Consider the following 20,975-nt stretch of genomic DNA (forward strand, 5'->3'; position numbering starts at 1 on the left):
TCTCATGAATGGTATTCATTTAGCAGTTAAATGAGCTAGTATTGAAGCAGGAAATAATTAGTCACTTTTAAAATGCATAACGACATGTTGTTCTCAAAGGAAAGCTTAGAATGAGTTACGATACCCGGCAAAAGTCTGAAAAATATGTGAAAAGGAAACAAAGGCACTCCTGGATGTCTGCATAGCTTGCAAACAAGCCGACCTGACTGTAGGACAGTGAGGTGAGGATGGTAAATCATGTAAAAGATGCAGCTGGTGCAGGAGTGGGAGATATTTTTTTCACAAACTCCACAGAAGAAACAGATATGAGAACAAGTTAGAAAAGAAATGGAGCAAACAAACAGCGCAGCAATGTGTGTAAGTATATGCATCTATGCTTGTGCGTTTGCATGTGCACATCAGTGGCTGGGAGGAATGGAAGGAATTCCCTGCTCTTTTCTGCGTAGGTGGATGGGTTGTAGAGGAGGGGACCGGGTCCCTGGTTGTCATAGCCTGACTGTGAAAGCCCAGAAGTGGAGACGCAACAAGTTTCACACAACATCCACATTCCATACGTGCAATGTATGTTTATAATTTTTGTGTTTATTGTGGTTGTGCGAAAGCTCTTTTCCTTGTGGGGAACATCAACACAGAAAAGGGGTGGTTCTGTCTTTGTTTTTGTATGTGTCTCTATAGTGGTGGTCAATGGGAGAAGATGTGATTCTGCATGCCTAAAAACAAAAAGTAAATGAGGACCAAAGTGTACGCAACACCCACAAGCATGCAGGTATGCCCACAAAAACTCATTGTAACAAAACAAAAACAGACTAATTTAGACATGTGGTTGAGTCTCTGAAAAAGTTGCAAGAGTAAGAATGGTACAGATCTGGTGTGTTTGTGAGGGGATGAGTGACTATGTAGTGGGTGTTGAAAAGCCACCAACAGTGTTTCCTTTGTGTTCTGAGTTCTCACTTTGCTGTTTCTGGACACTGAGAATGATGGCAGAGAAAGAGATTCACACATAAGCAGAAAGCATTGCCAACACGTAGCAACAAATGGCATTAAAACTATAAGATATAATCAGTCAGATGTACTTATTGATCTCATCTGTTTTTTGTTTTTTTTTAAGTAATCCACTAGATATGCCTGATGCTCGAGGTCCCACCTGACTGAGGTAATTGTATTCTTCAGGCTTCTTGAGGTGAAAGGCTACTCTCTCTTCTTCACTCGCTCCTGCCAGCAGGTAGTAAAACACATGGTAGTTTCTAAAAAAGAGAAAAACAAAGGACATAAAAAAGAGCTAAATAAGATTATAACAAGTTAAATTTAAACTAAAGTAACACAAGCTTTATTGAAAAGAGCTAAAAATGTTTTTTGTGCTTCAAATTCAGGTAAAACTCGGACTCTGAGAACCTCAGGGAGGGGTCTCCTGCTGGTGCCCAGAGTCAGGACTAAACAAGGTGAGGCGGCGTTTCAGTTTTATGCTCCTAAGATCTGGAACAGTCTTCCAGAAGATGTGAGAGATGCCTCAACTCTGACAATGTTTAAATCCAGGCTGAAAACAGTTCTATTTAGCTGGGCATATGACAACTGAAAGTATTTCATCTGCACTTTTCACTTTTAATTCAACTAATTAATGATTATTTTTTGTGTTTTATGGAATGATTTCATTTGCCTTGTTGTGATTTTATGTAGCTGTAAAGCACTTTGAATTGCCTTGTGTACGAATTGTGCTCTACAAATAAACTCGCCTTGCCTTATGCTCATCGTTCTCCCAACGGTGGCATAAACCATACAGTAACAGAGGCTAAACTTGACATCACAACAGGTTTTCTTCGTTTCAGTTGTTCGTTCACTGCCCGATTTGTCGCCAGCATACATTTCTCCAAAAGCATGAAACGAATATGCACTTTCATTCATAAGCTACTTTTCTATGCCTCATATTCTGACATGGAGTTGAAAAGATGCATATTTGATGTATTGTGTATTTTTGTTATTTGTTCCTGGGTTAATGTTTATCATCTGCGTCTCACCGCTCATTGTGCTCTTGATAGACCAGTCTCGACTTCTCCAGGAGGTATTTCTCCACATACGCTCTGTAAAAAATACAATATAAAGGTTTTGGTTTTTTTTTTAAGAAAAATGACTTTTTTAGAAAAATAATCCTTATTGGTCTCTGCGTCCTTACCCTCTCACAGTGCCGCTCTCCTGATAGTTCACCTGAATGAACTTGCCAAAACGGCTGGAGTTGTTATTATGTGCAGTCTTTGCGTTCCCAAATGCCTGTGGGCGAAAAAAGAAGATGTGGTCAAATACATAAGAACAAGCCACGTATTACAAATCTTACACACAGGTTAGTACATTTGAGGTTAAGCTCCGACTTGACTTTAGGTGTGAATAATTTGCTTGCGGGTCCAGCATACACACTCTTTGGCCTCATGCACAACGTTATCTTGAAACACCGTCAGCCTGTTGATGCAGAACAAAGATTTTGCTCTTGCGTAGTTTCAAACTGTCAGTTTGAGACAGATAAATAAAGTAGAATCTATTAAAGTCAGAGGCAGATAAATGCCAGAGTAAGGATGAGGGAGCCAAGGCCAGCAGGCCTGATGGAAAAAAAAAAAAAGCTCTTCAATGAGTAATGGGATCCATGTGGCCGTGTGGAACATGTGTAGTGGTTGTGCTTTAATAAGAAGGGTCAGTATTTCCCCTCACAGCTCTGTTTGTGTTGTAAAGCTGCCTGAAGGGGAAGCAGTTTTTCGCCCTATATAAACCCTGCAGTTATTTGTAGCTCCACCACAAGTAAACAAATTCCTCTGCGAAGCACTTAGAGCTGCCCCAAACCCAGCGTCTGTAAAAGGGGAACACCCCTCTGACCCCACCCTTCACCAATGCTGCTTGCAAACATGCAAGCATACTGCCAGAGAGCTAACGCAAAGCTAACGCGCTCAATGTCGTGAGGCCAATCTTAATGCACAAATGGAAGACAGAATCTGCAAGGAGTTTATGCATAACTTAATTTTAAGTAAACTGTGTGCTCCTGCAATCAAACACAGCAGAAAACATCTGAACATGGTTAAATTTCAGTCAAAGCTTCATAAGGAAAAACTTTTTCCAATCTCTATTTCATTTCAAGGGAAAATGAGTCAGTGAGAGTTGATGAGAGTGAAAGTGTATAAAGCTGCACAAATCTGGTTTATACTATCCAGTTGAGTACCTAAGCCTCTCCACTATTAGCCCTTAATGTAGGACTCTCAAAGTAGAAAAATAATTATAAAACATTTTCAGCCCTTCTGTCCAGACAAAGAAAGACAACAGAAGTTCAACCTGAGGAATAGTGACGATATCTTTGCACATCGACGAATGCGACGCCTGATGCAGCCGATATTCCATGAGCTGGTATTCTGTTCACAGCTCCATCCGTCTCTGAACTGCCTAACCTGCCCGTTTCAGGAACAGGCAGGTCAGACGAGGACATGTGAACATCCGTCAACATCCCTTAGAAGGTGGTAAGAACTTCCTGAATGGACAGCCAATAAAAACCAAGCACTGCAGCATTCATATTGCTTCCAAAGCTGGGACCTTACATATCTAACCTGTCAGTACTTTTTGTTAACATTTAACATTTTGTCTTGGGCCAGCAGGAAGCAGGATGTAGAACAACTAAAACACAGAGTTGATTTACGTTGAAGCACTCTGCATTCGTCCACCTGCTTCGTGTAAAAAAGATGCAGCCGTTCAAAAAGACAGTTTTATAGCTGACAGTTTGTATTCTTTCTAAACTTGGCTCGCTCCGTTTTTGTTGAAATTAAACATATCTTCCAAAAGAAAGTAAGATAGTCAGAGCTGGTCTCTGGAGAATTGGGAGTTTCTTACTACGAACACGAACATATCTTTGTTCAGACCAAAAGTCCAGAGTGAGAGTCATTGGATCACAATTCTACTTCAAAAGAGTAAAACTATGCTGTAAGAGACACAAGTCACTGACCTACATCATCAGAAATATATTAAGAAAACAATCTGCAATAAAATGCCAGTCACTCTTTAAAGAATGCGCTACAGAAGGATTTTTTTCACTAAAATCTATACCTGAATGCAAACAGGCACAAGATCAGCTCTGATTGCAGAAACTTTGTCTGAAACAGCACTCCAACAATTCTACTGGCTTCCTTCCCCTTCTCAGATCAGTTGTCACAAGTCATTCTGGGATATCTAAACCGTTCACTTAAGTTCAAGCGTAAAGACCAGGTTAAAGTGAGGTGTTAAAACTAAATAATATCAATAATAAGCATACGATATTTAAGATTTGCACAGTGGAAAGGTGTCTAAGACAGATTTTATTTTCATTTTAAATGGTCACAAAGAGGGACACCAGCAATAATAATGTTTGTACAGACATGAGCTGCACCACTTCAGTCACTCCAACGGGTCAACAACATTATTCTTGGCTTTAGACCACAGACCGAGCCAAAGGCGGTCCAGTGACAGATTTGAGATGGTGCCAATGTGTTCTGGGTGTAATGTGTCCGACTGCAGGCTCGGTCAAAGTCGTTCAGAGCAGCAGAGACAGAGGGGCTGCCACTACGATGATGTTATACTTCCATATGTGAATCACTCTCACATTGCTCACTTTTGGCTGATACAGTGAGAAAATCTTTTAACTTGATCTGGCTTTAAAAGCATGAATCATGCTGGAAAATTAACTCAGACTTTGCTACTCGATGCAATGGTTCAGTTTAATCTCCTCCAATATTTGTTGATTCAAAGGGACTAACCGATTCCAATTATGATCCGGCACTTACTTTCCAATTCAAAATCTATTACTCTCTAAGTTGGCGGCTTTTCAGAGTTTTTTTCCCCCTCAATATAGAGCAGTGTCATCTTCCAAAGAGATTAGTATTTAACACAGTTCTATAAAAAGTTCAACAAAAAAAAGTCTCTTTTATGGCAAAAAGAAGAAAAAAAAGACTTTTCCTCTTCCTTTTGGCATGTAATAAAAATATTGTGAAGATGGAGGATATGTCCACAGCAGAGGAGATGAGTGCAACAAAATCACATTAAAAGGGCATCGACTCAATCAGTTAATCAGCTCATTAAAATGGTGGAAAACAGTGTGGAGATATGACATATCTTTTCAAACAGATGAATGATCATGATTGTATTTGCAATCGCATGATTAATTGGGATATTATGACAGGCCTAATAGTATATCTATTAATCATTTACTTCAATCACAGCTTTATGACCCATAAAATAATACTGTCAGAACTATCTAACTTAGCGTTAACCAACCATTATAAATGTAAGCTGGTCAGTAAAATAAACAGGCCAATGTGTCTCATTAAAATATCCTCATATAGTTTTGTATGCCAACTTAGCACTAAATATAGTTTTTGTCAAAAAGCAAAGGTTTACATTTGTGTTGTCTCAAGCAAGAAGTCTGTAATTCAAAAAAAGAAGTTGATCGCTCAGTGTTTCGAGGCAGATTTCCACCACCTCCTGAAGCAGAGGTATGTTGCTTCAGTTAATGAAACACGTTCAGTCACTTGGACTGGACTTAAATCATATGATGATGACTTCATTAGCAGCTTCTTGAGAGGAGAGGAGAGAAGTCATGCTACACTCTCATACAAAATGGAGACAAAGGGCGCTTGATTTAACTCACAGAGGGATTATATCTCAGCAACTCATAAACTGCTCGGGGGTTACAAATGGTTTTCCACACTGGGTTGTGTTTATAGGTCATGTGAACTACACAGTGTATTGCTTTGTCTGAGCTTCCAAATGCCTCAATCAAATGGGCTTTGAGATAAAAACAGCATTTTCCTAACTGACTGACTGCAAATTGATTCAGGGATGTGTCACCAAACGATATGAATTCCTTCTCTGACAGTAGCTACAGAGAGAATTACTCTAACAAACTGCTCTGTGTGACTCAAGGAAGCATTGCTCATTTGACCTCTGCAGATTCACATCCTTTGTTTCCCACTACCAGGCCGACTCATCCACTAAAGTATGCGAACAGGATGTCAACAAGAGAGTGAAAGAGCGGCTGACTTGGCTCAACTTGTGTCATGGTTATTTCGCATTGTGTGTGGGCAGATAACATTCTCCAGGGGCCAATACATAACTACGCCCCTTGAAATCTCACACCTGAGACCAAGCTGGCCAGAGTGGACCGTGGTCAGTGTGGCTGTTTAATCACAAGGCAGAGCGGCAGTCATGTGTCCGAGCCAAGTGAAAGCATGGTGGGATGTGGGTTCTGGCAGTGGCTTTTCCTCTCAAAACAGTGCTCAGAAATGTGTTTGAGGTAGGGTGAGGACAGGTTTAACTGACAGTGTAAAACATTTAAAAAGCTTTAACTGGGCCATATAACAAACGTAATGAACATATGGGAGCCTCCTTTTCCCCACTGTGAGCACTAAATATACTGGGGCTTGACCATACAGCAGGTCACAACAGCTGTAACTAAGTCCCCTTTAAAATCCCTTTCAGTTTCGATACGTCTGGCACTTCCAATCATCTGCAGGCCAGCTTGACAGTTACCATTTCAATGTTACCACTTTAACTGGCCAGCAGGAAAGATATGGATTCACTCTCATGTGCTACTGCTTTCGGTTGCATTTTATATTAAAAATAGCAACAAGGGAAGTTGTCTACATACTTATATAGTCTATATTTATTCAACTAGAGCTCACTGTGTTGCTTGGTGTAACAGAAAACTATAACAAAAAAAGGCACCAAATTATCATGTCCTACTCTATTGAGCTCTGCTTTTACAAAAGCTTCACATTAACAGCAGCTCTTAGTCACAAAACACAATAATATCTCCATCACTTTGACTCTGCTTCCGGTGGTATGCAATAAAGCTGTAAGTTAACCACGCCTCTGCCAACTGCCAAAACACTTTGGAATAACCAGAGTGAAACTGTCCTCAGACAAAGTCATCACCCTCCTCGACTCCTTAAGTTTATCTTAACTGACAGAAAAGTGGAGCTCCTCCAAAATGCACTACGAAGTAAACTATGTAAATAATAATGGCAGACTATGAATCAAAGGATTTTCTCCAGCACTGAAAAACAAAGACATCCTCAGTCTTTTAAATATCCAAACTACTGTAGATAGCCAATCTAATAAGCCTTTTATCCTGATAAATGTGGCACCAGACAGAAAAAGTAACCCATCTGTGCAGCTGATGTCGATACAACGTCTTCATCAACAGAGACATTTTGGCTCCAAACTATAGATTTCCCTCTCACAGTGGAACAAAGGTTTACCACTGACTGAGGTTCCTTATCGGAGGATGATAATATATATAATAATAATAATAATAATATATGATATTTCACTAAATTAGATGGTATTAGCTAAATTACTCCTTGTACTTGTATTAAAACTCCCCATACAATCATTCCTGTTAGTCCCTTTTTATCATGGCTAGAAAGCTCCCAGAGTGAACTGTGGGTGAACTGCTGGCTGTAACCTTTAGAAGCGATTCACACAACTTATTAATTCTAACTGCAATGCGAGAAAGGATGGTTTGATAAGAGATTTATGTTGAAAAAAGCCTCTGTTTTGTAACCAACTGACTAATGTGCTGATAATGCATTTTGAACAAAACATTTGGTGGCGTCATGAATAAACGGACCACCCTTTGTAGTTAATCACAAATTAATCATTTTGTGTATTAGTTTACATTTTCCACCAACTAAAGAAGAATCACACACATGTAGGCTCACTACTAGATGTACGAGGAAGTGAGCACAACTGAAGTGTTTCCCACATTATAAGGTGGATTTTTCAATCTTTATAATAAAAACTTTAAATAGATCAAAATCCTCCAAACCTCAACCGATGGGCCGACATTTCCTCTGAAACATTTTTTCCTCCATTCTGAACGTGGCCAACCATAACGCAATACAAAACAAGATGATTCAGCTTTTGAAAAGATGTGTATCTGAGAGCATAGAGATAAAATACTATATTATATTCTATTGTCACAACTACTCTGTTCCATATAAACTCACCATCGCTCCGTCTCAAACACATCGGGAGAAAATCTGATTGTCCAGTGACATTAATATAGAAGTCAAGCTTGAGATGTTGTACAAATCAAGGTTGACTGAACAGCCAGAGACCTGAGAGCTCATTTGTTTGGAGGCGAAGAGAATTTGAGCTTTAAATTTTGGTGATGCTGGAGCTGTAGAGGTTTACTCTGGCTAACTCTGTGTGCATACCAATGCTTCAGCACGCTGTTATTCATTCATACCACGTTTCTCGGAATCAGTTCAACCGCATGTGTCAACATTTTAACAAAGGTCACTGGTTGTCTGATGCTTTTTATTTAGGAAAAACAGATTTTCAGCACTACATTTGAATCTAGAGCCAACAACTGGTTAGTTTAGCTTAGCAGAAAAGCCCAGAGCCGAGCAATATGCTGGTAACGCACAGACTTCATGGCTGGGCTATATCAAGCTCATCTAACTCTCAACTTAAAAGTAAATGATTTCCTAAAATGTCAAAAAGAATTCAACTGGACAATTACTTCATTTACGTGTTAGACAGCAAGACAAAGTGTGTGAAAACGAGAAGAAAACAGCACAAAGCAGTGGCCTTGTGATCCCTGCAATGCCTGACTAAAGTATTTGGCCCAATCAGAAAGTCCTCCTGTGTGAGTAAAAATGAAGTAAACATTAGTCATAGCCATGGAGATGAAAGCCAGGCCTAATAAAAAAATAATCATGGATCTCCAGCACTCCTCAGCTTTGTTATATGAGTTTTTCATATAACATAAACCTCTCTGATTTAGAGATGAGATGAAAACAGCCACATTCCTAAATTACAAAACCCCTTCAGAGAGAAGCTAATCAAAAACTTTACTCCAACTCCAAATTAGCAAATAAATTTCCCCCCGTTGTCCCATAAATTGTGGAGTCGTGTATGAATCCTGAAAGAAGAGGTTTTTCTTTTCCTCGGGGTGTGTAATCAACCATTATCCAGGAAATTGTGCAGAGAGCAACAGCAATAAACCAAATGCTGCAGAACATGCGTATGTGAATTTATTTACAGATAATCATCTGGAAGGTATGAAAAGACTTGAGCCAAGACAAGCTGACACTTAGCCTAAAGAGAAGATGCTAACTTGTGCACAGTAAATAATGTTAGAGACAGCGTAAAGCAGAGGAACTCCGTCTAAAAACACAGACGTGAGTCTTTTTTTTGTTGTTTGTTCTAAGCTATGGCTTTTGCAAAGAATTCATAAACCCAGAGGCAGGATAATCACACAGCGAAGCATTACCATTTCCCTTGCCTGCTTTGGAGCGAATAAGCTTGGCTGTATAGTGTCATCAGAAGGTGGCAGTAGAGACGACGTTATGCTTGGCAGTGTTAAACAACTGTTACCCGAAACAAAAATTTGAGACAAAACGTTTTGGCCTTATATAAGAGAAAAGAATAGAGTGGCTGCACCTTTATTTCCCTAACAAAGCAAAACACTTCCAGAAAGCATAAAAACTTTTTTTTTCTGAATTTTATAGTTTACGTCAACCTTAATTAATAGCTTCAAAATGTGCAAAAGCATGATGGAGGCACAACGACTGTCTGTCATCTACACAAACTGGACCAAAAAGCACAAAGTTCAGGTCAAAATTAAATACTTCAACATCTTAACGGAACACTAGGGAATTTTGCTCTTCAGCTCGCCTCACAGTTGTGGCATGTGACACCACCGGCATAAAAAACAAATCTCACTGTCTACCATGCAAATGTACAAATGAACGCAAATGCATGAATTTGTTGTCACGTTGATGAGGCAATAAATGCCATCGAAAGCCCACAAAAATGTTCCGCGATTGTAAAGCAAAGCCAAAGTCGTGAACTGCGGTATCTCAGTCCCTTGGGTGCTCCAAGCTATTTTCAGGCCAAAGTGAGGGTACTTCAAAACTGGTCAAACGCACATAGTTTTATGGTTCCCCAACTTCTCTGATGTTGCTTCAAAAGAAAGTTTGTTCCACCTACCAAATTTTGCCAAAAATATGAAGAAGAAGCTGCTAACTGAGTAAAAGACTGCTCACACAGTTGTGGGTGGCAGCATGTTTACAGCTGTGCTCAACTGAGGTGGAGGGTCAGCACAATGAACTGTGCTGTCAGACCTTATCTGCAATAAAGATGTGTGTGGTCAACTTCCTCTGGCGGCCTCCCTCTGGTATCTGATCCCAGCTTTATTTGTCTTTCTACTGATTTCACCCTCTCTCACACTTTCTCTCAGACATCACAGACACCAGCTAACTTAAAAAAAAACAGATTTGAATCACACACATACATGAGCATGTATTACTTGTAAAGGCATCTGCTTTGTTCCAGCTGTTTCCACCTGTGTCGGGAGGATCACATATTTCAAATCACACATGAGCTCATAATGTCTGTATGAACACAGGCGAAGAGCAGAGTAAATAGAAAGATAATGAAAGAAAAGGCTAAACAGGAAGAGTGTAATGGAGTAGAAAAACACCTCAGAGAGCAGCTTATTCACTAGTTTGCTACTCATTACATTCCATTTACTCCATTTTCAAAACTTATGATGGAACAACACGTGAAGTCTTGCATATGTAAAGTCCAGGCAGCAACAATCCCAATGACAAGAGAGAAAATGCATCTATTTTAAGGTAAAATTCCAGGGTTGCACCGACTGACTGGCCGACCATCAGAATTGGACAATTTTCAGCTTCATCGGCTCCAACAGTTGATCGTTAAAGTTTTTCCGGATTCATTTCTTTTTTCTAAATTATTTTCCCCATTTCTTCAGGGTTCAGTTAATACACCATGTGCATAAAACTAAGAAAACGGTCCCTGTTGGTAAATGTACCGCTGTCACGGTGACAGCCACAGACTTTCCAGAAGGTCATTAATGTTGTAGTTAAAAAGTAATTGCAGTGGGTCTTCATTTGTTGACAACTTCAGGTAACTAGTTTCAATCATGTTTTTTTTTTTATTATTATCTGGCACATTGGTTTTCATTTCCAAAAGCACAAATACAGCAAGTGTCACGAAGAACAAATAAAGTAAAGAACAAATGATTCCATTTCCGATTATATTTGTTAGAAGGAGTATCAGCCAGCCATGATCAGAATATGCAGGTCAGACCTTAACAATTGGAAATAACCAAGGACATCACAATAGGTACATCTCTATATCGGATACCTTAAAAGTTCTTAAAACGTGCTAAATTCAAATAGGAATCTACAACAAACAAAAGCCATTCAGTCAAAATAGACCAAAATAAAACCAAGCTGAAAGAAAAATTAAGGAAACTCAGCCTAAAGGACTAGAGATTTAATTTTGCTGTTATGAGTCTCTCCTGCAGGAAGATAGGTTAGTATATCTTTATTGTTGCTATGACAGCACAGATGCTGGATGCATTAGCATAGTTAGAAAGCAAACAACTAAAACTCCAAGGAGGCACGCTACATTAACCATTTTCCCCATCAGAAATCTACAGAAAGTACAACTGATCACCAGGCGTGTTACTCAAAGGGAAGCTTATTGTGTTGTGGAAAACATCACAACAGTGATGCAAATGTATGTTTTTTCTTTTATTGCTGCTTTAGATTAAAGAGAGTCACACACTCAACACCACAGCTGCATCAAATGTTGAACCTCTTTGAGTTCCACATCAGCACTGAATTTCCTCGTGTCAGAGAATCAAACGCCACGTGTGTGTCTGCGATGTGTCATGAACATGCAGAGCTTAGTGAAACATATCTAAAATTAGATATGCTGATGGCTCAGCTGTACATGTGACCATAAGCAGGACCTCAACACGGATGGAAAGAAACAGAGCATCAAGACTTAAACAGTGCCAGTTAACTAAACTCTGGAGATGCAAGTGAATGCCAACGCGTTGATTTTTCCATTCGATGGACTATAGTCAAACTATAGAAATTCAGCAGATCAAAAGAGTAAATAAAACAGCTGCTTCCTGTGTGTTGTAATTAGAGGTAAATCTATTAGTCGACCAGCTGATTGATTCTCCAACTGCTTTCATATCTTTATATTTTCTGTGTGATGAGGTTACAAATCCATTTGTTTTGAATTTTAAGTAGTAATCTGCTGGTTTTCTGTAATCTAACCTTGGAAAGTTGCCCTGTTGTCAGCATTTTTTTTGTTTAGTTGACTAAATAAAAATCAATCCGTGAAAACAATCGTACACAAGAACCAGACCATAACAGATCCAGGAAATGGGACATGCAGACGAGGTAATGCACTTCTAAATCCAATCCCAGTAAATGTTTCACCTCTTAGTGTAAAGTGAAAGAAGTGCTGCGAATCTTAAATTATTCAAACAGTAACATTTCACTTTCAGATTCCTCCCATCACAACACAGGGCTCATCTGAGCACACAGAGCCCAATCTGTAGTTATCTTTACTCGCAAAGGACATCATCTAAATGTTAAAGAGACAAATGAAAGCTTCAACAAAAACAGATGATAACAATAAGGACAAAAATGCACCTAAAGTCTGCTGCCTCACACTGATGGTTTCAACAAGTTCTATTAAATAAGCTGAATGTATACAGCCTTTAAATTTGTCTAAAATGTCTAACAAATGTTTCCGTTTTAAGCTTTCACATTTTTTAGAGCCCAGATATACGTGCCATCATACAATAAGCTCTTTTGCGTATGCGAGGTCATTTTTCACATTACATTCTGAACTAATAAGTTAAAAAACATCTGGATTTGTTCTTCCATTCAAAATCTCTTCATATTTTCATCATCCATGTTTGGTTTCATGCCTCCCCCGACATTTTCATTGAAATCTGGAAACTCATTCATTATTTCCGTTTTACTTCGATATCAAAAAGTCTGTTTAGTAGTAATTTTTTATTCTTTTTTAAATACATCAGCTGATGTGTGGCAGACCTCGAAGTGCTCAGAGGACAACAGATAAGACCACATTGGAGAGTTTCTTGAAAAAAAAAACAAAAAAAACAAACTAAGGTCAGGCCCAGGTCAGACTTTTCAGACTAAAAATACCTGAACTTTTTAATGGCAGGTGAGGATTTTGCTTTCTTCCAAAACAAAGTTAGACCACATTCTTCTTGAGTGTAACTAGATGATTCAAGTTCAAGTCAGCACACAGCAGTGCTGGGTGACTATTTGTAGCAGAGGCCCCTTCTGTCTCTGAGACGCACAGCTGCCTTACAGGGTTTATTTCAAACATAGTCAAGATGCCTTTGACGCAATGTCATTTCTCACACTCGCACAGAGAGTCAGTTGTGTTCTTCAGTCTTTCGTCTTATTATTACTGTTCTCTCTGCCATGTGACCATTAAAAGTCAAACAAAAACTGAACTTTTGACCCTGTGTTGCATAAGAGGGAGGTTTTCTTTACTATTAGAAGGGGGTTAATGTGGATGCACAATCCATAGACTAATTTTGGAGCTTCTGGTTTCAGCACTAACATCACGGGGACATTTGGGGGTAAACAATAGAGCAGTGTTTCTGGTGGTAACAAAATGAGACAAATGAGAGGCACAGAGAGGGATGAAGAAATGAAGAGCAAGCAGGGAGACAAAAAGAGTGGAGACTGAAAAAGAGCTCCAACAGGACATCTCAGTTCATTGATGTCTGTACTTTAGGGCTTTTCGCATTGTGGGCTGGGAGCCTTCTGTTAAATCAAGGTAGAACTTTGTGATGGCATCTTTAAGACGCATGAGAGAGGAATCTGCTATTTTCCATTTTTATGCTTCATATGCAAAGAGAAAGATGTGTGAAGTATGGTCTGATCTTATCAGAACTAAGAAAGAACAAATCGCCAGCATTAACTTTATCTATAGATGATATTAACAGTACAAACAAATCCTTAATGTTCTGTAACAACCCCACTTTCCCCGAGTGCTTCAGTTGTAAACTGAATAACTTTCAGAATCAAGCTGCATTTTCGTATGCTCCACATAATGTTTTGTATTTCAAATCAAAATATATAAATTAAACTTCTGCCTCACTGAAAAGAAACAATCAAACAGATTTTTGTAGAGGTTACTTTGACCTGTATCCACCACACAAACACTGCTTCAGACTAAGCACATGGCCAATGGAAATGATACTCGCAAAAAGCTGCAGGTCCCCAACCTGCCACGCCACGCCGCACTGCAAAAACTACAAAACAAAGGTTGGAGAAACGCAAGAGTCCAAGGTGTTGACCCAGCCTCCAAACTTCTCAGACGTCTATCTGCTCAAGCATTCACAAGATCTATCAGAACAAGCTTTATTCAAAGGTGCCCCACCCCAAAAATCCCAGAGGCTCCATATCCAAGGCACAATGGGCTCAGATCTGCTTTTGCTGCACATGTGACATCATGGTTTATCAGTTTATAAGATAGAGGAAACACCATAGTTATGACTGATGCCATCTGTAACGGATGCAAAGTCACCTCAGAATAGAGGTGTAAGTTCATCTGGGCCAACCGTTTCTCACCTGTCACACACTTTATTATGAGATTTAACCTACGGTGCCCGGGACGGTTTGAAAAAGATACCCCTCTATGTCTTGTGTTCTTACAAAAATGCAGCAAACAGGCTTCATGTTTCCTCTCTCTGCTTTCGTTCATGAACGTGATTATTCAGGCAGGAATCCACGAAAAAGGATGGAAGGGGCTTCCCAGCTGGGTTGAACGAGGAAAAAAAACAAAAAACTTCATATGTTAAATATGTGCAGAAATACAAACCCTTACAGGGAAAGATAACACCAAAGAAACTTTGGGATGTGACCTTGGATTAGAAGCTATTGTGGATTGCAGTGCACTTTAACTTTGATGGTAGTAGTCATTTTCTGTTTGTTAAGTCCTCCAGTATCAGTTACCAAATCTTACTTTTTTTCCAACTTCATGAAATCATGATCACAGAGTTCAGTAGCCAAAACCACAAAGCTCATCTTGAACTAATTTCTGTATATGTATTGAGAATGAGATTAAATTACATCACTGTCAATCTGGTGGTTCAAATTTGAACAAATATCTGTGCAGCCTGTTAAGCATTAGCCTTCATTATTAGCCCTTCAGTCTCTCAGCAGCGTTGGAGGGCTGATGTCTGATGGTCATGAAATGCTGTCATTCCTTCCACTCAGCCCACAGACTCAGCTCAGCGCTGAGTCACTCCACCAACATATCAAGAGACAAGACCCGATTGTTGAGTCAAGTATCAGACTGACCACTGCACCCTCTATCCTAATCAGCCACTTAAAGAATCTCAGGGGACATTAATGTGAAGTGGAACCTGTGTATTCACCACCTACAAAGTCAGATGTCAGTGGTAATTTGCAGTTTTTAATACACGGACCGTCTCCAGCTGGCATCAACCCATCCAAACAATGTAGCAGGAGCTAACCTTAGCTGGCAAACCGTGTGAGACTGGGCTGACTGGATCCCATGGCCAGCAGCTCTCGTATTGATCCACATGCTTCAGCACACAAACACACACACATACACGCAGATATCACTTACACAGAGTCAGAGCTCTCAGCTTGAACTTCTGCCAACACACTGCAGCACTGCAGACATGGGTGTGGTCTCACTGAACGGCCATCTCCAGAGCTCTTTAAAATCTGATTCCAACGTGAATAAAAGCCTTTAAACCGGCAGCTAATACTGTTAATATTATAATCATTTGTTTGCTGCATAATAATAAAGAAAATCATCTCGCTGATGAAAATCCCACTGTTCCTCTGTTATTACACAGCGTTAAAAGGTGCCTTTCATTCATGACATACACTCTCAGTTGGGGCGTGCCAGCATGGGAAGAACATGGGAAATGGGATCATGAGAAATCTAGCCTCCTCCAAACAAAAAACAAAGAACATGCATGTTAGGTTAACTGGTGAATGGAAATTATAGTGTGAAGCACATAGACATTTGTCTCTATGATGAACTGGAAACCTGAGTGAACCCTGCCTCTCACCCCTGGGGAGCTGGAATAGGCTCCTTCCCCCCCGTGACCCTGAACAGAATAAAGCCGATATGGAAAATGCTTTGCTGACAAAGAGCCAGACTTTCTTGGAATATTTCATGGTGTTCTTGAGCAACAGTTCTCCAGGCTTTCTAAAGGTCCTTGATAGTTTTTCTTTGGCCATTGGCTGCTCTTTCATTCATTTTCAGTCCAGTCCAGTACCACTATATTACTTATATCACTCTCATATGTTTTGTGTTGGTGAAGTTTGTTGAACCACTTACACTGACCTCATTCAAGCAACCAACTGTGTTTCCCCATTGTATTTACACATATGTTTCAATAAGTGTCTGAAACCATTTCCCGTTTTCCTGGCTATATACAGTATAAAGAACTGAGGGATGGCTCAAGACTTTTGCATAGGCTTATACATGAGAGATCTGTAGGTCACATATCAGACAATAAGTTTGCTTCATTTTTCACTTGCAAAATGCTAAATGTTGTACTAAATACATACAATGCATTTTCTCAAATTACACCGGAATTAAAGTGATTCAAAGCAAAAAGGCAGATCCATATATGTATGCGTACACAAATTTTACATGAAACAAAATCGGCTGTTAGCATTTAAATATTTTAACACACTGGGCTCCTACATAAATGCAAAAGTAATCTAAGAATAAAAGAAACAGCCTGCTGTCGCATTAAATGTGTAGATTAAGTAAATCATTTCACACAGAGGAAAATAACAGAGTGACTATCTAGTATTAAAGAGGGCTTTGGTGGCTTTCACAAAAATTTACAGGCCTCAGCACTCTGATGACATAATAGCTTCCACAGAAAAATCCCCTTACATGCTACTCTCATGGCCTCTCCACTCAAAATGTTTATTTCAATGGTCGGATGGTAATAACGTCAGGTTCAAGTACAGCCAAGAACCTTAGAAAGAGGGTGAGTGAGTGCTTTTCACTGTTCTCCATGTTTTATATATAGGTGAAGTGCAAATTTAAATCAGAGTATACACAGAAACTTGTCCCATACCGAGGTTTAGTTTGAAGCCTCTAGCATCAAATCACGAAAGATTTTTTGTTATCTGTTTGGAAGGACGTCTTTTTTAAAAAAAAAATTATTTTTGTGTTAATAAAAAACCTGCTCCAGTTGACCTCACTTTTTATTATGAATTGAGTGATTAGCTGTAATTGTAAATGAGATGTTGGTAAATGCACAGCAAGGTAATTTATGCACACACACGTATGTGCAGGATTTAGTCGGAATTCTTTGTTGATTAAATACGAATATCCAAAGCGGAAAAAGCTGCTTTCAGGACCGCCCTACTGTGTAACACACGGGATACTCTGCAGGGTGAAAGGCTGGGTGGATGACAAAAATAAACTTGGCATTTGGAGGTTGTAGAAGTAGTGGAAGACAAAATAAACCACAACTTTCGACCTGAAAGCTTGAGTCTGGTGTGGAATTGTTATTGTCACACTTTGTTTCAGTCACTGTTTGGTTAGGTTTAGGCAAAACAATTTACTTGGTGAGGCTAAGAAAAACATGATTTAGTTTAAATACATCCTTTAATGCCGACTATAAGCAGGAAGGCGTATTTCTTTTCCACAACATTCCTCTTCTCCATTTTCTGAAATATCACAGTGAGTCTAATCATAATTAAATTGACAGCAAAAAATATTTGTAATGGTATCAATTTCAGATGTTGAGGTGGTTCTATTTAAGTTTATCAAGTCCCTTTCATATATCATTTATATTGATCTGTTAGCAACTGTACGAGTCAGTGTCATGTGTGAATTACCCCCCTCGTCAGGGTTGGACCTGGTAACATATCACCTTCAAACTGGCACAAGTGTGAGTCTGTGCAGCAAACACACAAACAGTCACAACCGCACTAACTGCACAGCAGTGGTGGATTTGGATCATGATCGGCTGTTCAGAGGAACCCGACAGATCCGGTTATCAAATAAACAAACAGCGCTGTAAAACCCTTTCCCATCATCGTTTGACCTACAATAATCAGGCGCAGCAAGAAGTGAGAGTCAGAGCTGCAGATGAAGTTTCTGCTCAATCTGACCATTTATGAATACTGTCAGATGACTGAGAAACATTAACACAAAAGTGACCAATGCCTGAACGACTGAAAGCGGTCACTTTCACAATGTGATTAAGCCTATAATTTCATAGATCTCGTGTCTGAAAAGGGCCTTAAAGTACGCTCCATTGTCGCGAGATGTGTATAGAAAGGTGGCGCCAATAGGTCCTTACATGTGTCTGCATATGAAGTGTTGGTCACCTTAAATGCAGACACTTGTAAGGGAGTCAGAGCGGATTATACAGTGGCACAGGTTTCACTTATGTAGTCAAAATTACTTTCTGTTTTATGTAACTGCAAACAACATAAATTGTGGACTTGGAAAAAAATTAATTTTGGCAGGCAAAAAATCCAGACCTTCACAAAAAGAGAATTAAAATCTTTGAAAGGGAAAATATTACAATTAAAGTGTTCCAACTGTAAAATTGAAATGTTGCTGACTTCTGAGTTTATATACAAATAATATTGTGTGTAATGAAGCACATTTGGTGGCGGTGAGTGCTGTGCTTTGTTGATGGCACAGGGCTGAGTGACCGGAGTCAATTTGCCGGCCTGTATAGGATGTGTTTGACAAGCACTAAGTAAATGTGCTCAGCCATTAGGAAAACAGGCCTATCTTTTAGAGCAAACACTAATCCCACTCACTCCAGAAGCCTGAGTCAATATGTGATTTTTCAGTGCCGGCAGGCTTGGTTAACCTGCTGCAGATTCAGAATCTGTATCTTCCTGCTCTTACTAACAGAAAGCAGAAGAAGAACTAGGATTCTTCTCCAAGTACAATTCCCCCCATTAAATCGTAAAAATAAAAAAATAAAAATTACTGTTATATGAATTTAATTTTTTAACCATTTATTCTATATTTCACAATAAGACTGGAAACAAGTGCAAGTGATGAACTTCTGCCAAAGGAAGACAGAGAACCGGTGAGGGGGGTTCAGCTACTGATGCTCACCATTTGTCATCTTTTGCATGCCTCTCAGATGAAAGATTTCAGGTGTGTCCTAATGGGAGAAGAACCCAGGATAGACCCAGGTGGTGCCGGAGAGATTTGATCTGCCGTCCGTTTTTGGAATACCTCAGTGTCTGCACAATCCAACCCCAGATGAGCAAAAGAAAACGGGTAAATTCACGTAACCCTGCATTTGTACTGATCATCTGAAGTTCTGTGGAAAATTCAGGACATATGCTACAGGAATAAAATAATGCATTCATCTAGTATTCTGCGTCTCTGTTGACTTGATTATGTCTGCACTCGGTTCTTCCAGAAAATAAGTTTAGTCTACTGCTTCCAAAACAGTGGAATGCATAGCATCAACATTTGTCCGTGGGAAGCTGGGCTGAGCTACATTACTCAGCACTATTGTAGGTAACAAAGAAAAGGCATTTCTATGTAAAACCTTGTGTTTCGTTCTGTGCACACGCATGTTTCTGTGTGGCTTTGTTTCTAGGTGTCAGCGGAGGCGTGCCATGAGGTATAGAGGTGTATATATGGAGTGGCGACAGATTATTAGGGTAGCAGAGAAAACTTAATCCACCAGAATGTATTTGTTTAAACACAGGTTGCAACAGCAGCATTTACAGCAGATTAGTGGAGTATCGATGGACTGTACGCCTGTGAATGGCAACGCCTATAAAGTATATTAAAAAAACCATACACACAACACTAGAGAATATCCATTTAATAGTTATTTTAATTCTGTGTAACGTCCCTCCGACTCCACAGACTCATGGGAAATTAACTAAATCTGCCACTCAACATGCATCCACAGACTCATAAAAACCTGAAGACTCTTACAGTCCAGACATCAGCAGAAAGAGAGGAAACACATGAGGCGCAGAAGGAACCGTCCTAAAATCTGGCCACCACTCAGTGAACTGGAGCGTAATAGTGCGGGGGAGTGAGAGGTGGAGCCAAAATGTCCTGGAAAACATGGAGTCATGTCCCAATTCCCAGTGTTGAGACTCAGGGTAAGCCAGGAAGCAACAACTGCTACAACAGTGCAGTGAAATAACGATAGTATTGTCTCAGATTCACTCAGTACAGCAAAGCTCTGTCTTCCAGATATCTATGAGACAATTCTTTGATAGTCTGAAGAACGCCAAAGCAGAGCTGAACAGATAAGTGAATAAGTCAGTTAAATGAAAACAAACAGCAACTATTCTGATACTGGTTCCATTTTTTTAATTTTTAAAATTTTTTTTTTAGTTAAACTGCAAACTATTCTGTATTTCCAGCTTCTCTTTGCTCTAAGTTTTGGTCACATTTCGTCACTTTAAATAATCACACCGTCTCATACAGGCATATGCTTCCTTTGTTTCCTGCAGGCTCCATGAACATGCAAGTCAGAGTTCAGCTTTGATCGTCTCTGAACTGCAGATGAGTTCAGTCACACAGCATAAACAACGACATTGGAAAGCAGAACATTATTCTCTTAATACCACACTGTAGATATGATCGAAACATTAACAAATTGTGGCTAAAAATAAGGATAAACATGACCTCTCCATTAAAAAAAAACAAACAAAAACACAAAATGATGTAGACCTAAAACATGGACATGCTCCACTTTTGTGATGAAGAACAGGTTTTCTGTTCATTTGGCGAAAGTGTTGCTCACAACTGTCCATGTGCCCTTTCTTTTCTCAATTATCATAATTTTACTGTGATAATCCATTTCTTGTTTTGTACTGCTAACATTTCAAACAACAAAGATAATAACTTATAAGATCAGGAACTAGGCAGCGTTTCAGCACTTTTGCTTAAAAAAATTAATAAAAACAATTACTAGTGATTGATTCATCACTGAACTTAAAGGTTTTTAGTGTTGGTTCAGGAAGACGAGGTCTTTGTGAGGTTTAAACCATAAATCATGATGAAAATAATTGTTGCATTCACGTCTCCTCATATTTGTAATAAAAACTCTTTACAGTGTAAATCTTGAGACAGTAAAT

General features: G+C 39.3%; 1 protein-coding gene across 11 annotated transcripts in view; it reads right to left on the reverse strand.

Annotated features, from left to right (window-relative positions):
* myo9aa (myosin IXAa) overlaps nucleotides 1-20,975 on the reverse strand; it is a 106,960-nt gene that overhangs the window by 47,566 nt on the left and 38,419 nt on the right. For all 11 annotated transcript variants that reach the window (XM_072380098.1, XM_072380093.1, XM_072380096.1 and 8 more), the window contains exons 3-5: nucleotides 2,168-2,262; nucleotides 2,013-2,075; nucleotides 1,145-1,244 (exon numbers count right to left, since the gene is read on the reverse strand). In XM_072380098.1, the coding sequence (XP_072236199.1) occupies nucleotides 1,145-1,244; nucleotides 2,013-2,075; nucleotides 2,168-2,262 (258 nt within the window). The remainder of the gene's footprint in view (nucleotides 1-1,144; nucleotides 1,245-2,012; nucleotides 2,076-2,167; nucleotides 2,263-20,975) is intronic.

This window comes from Leuresthes tenuis, unplaced genomic scaffold (genome assembly GCF_036924035.1).
Source record: "Leuresthes tenuis unplaced genomic scaffold, fLeuTen1.0.hap1 SCAF_2, whole genome shotgun sequence".
Lineage (NCBI taxonomy): Eukaryota > Metazoa > Chordata > Actinopteri > Atheriniformes > Atherinopsidae > Leuresthes > Leuresthes tenuis.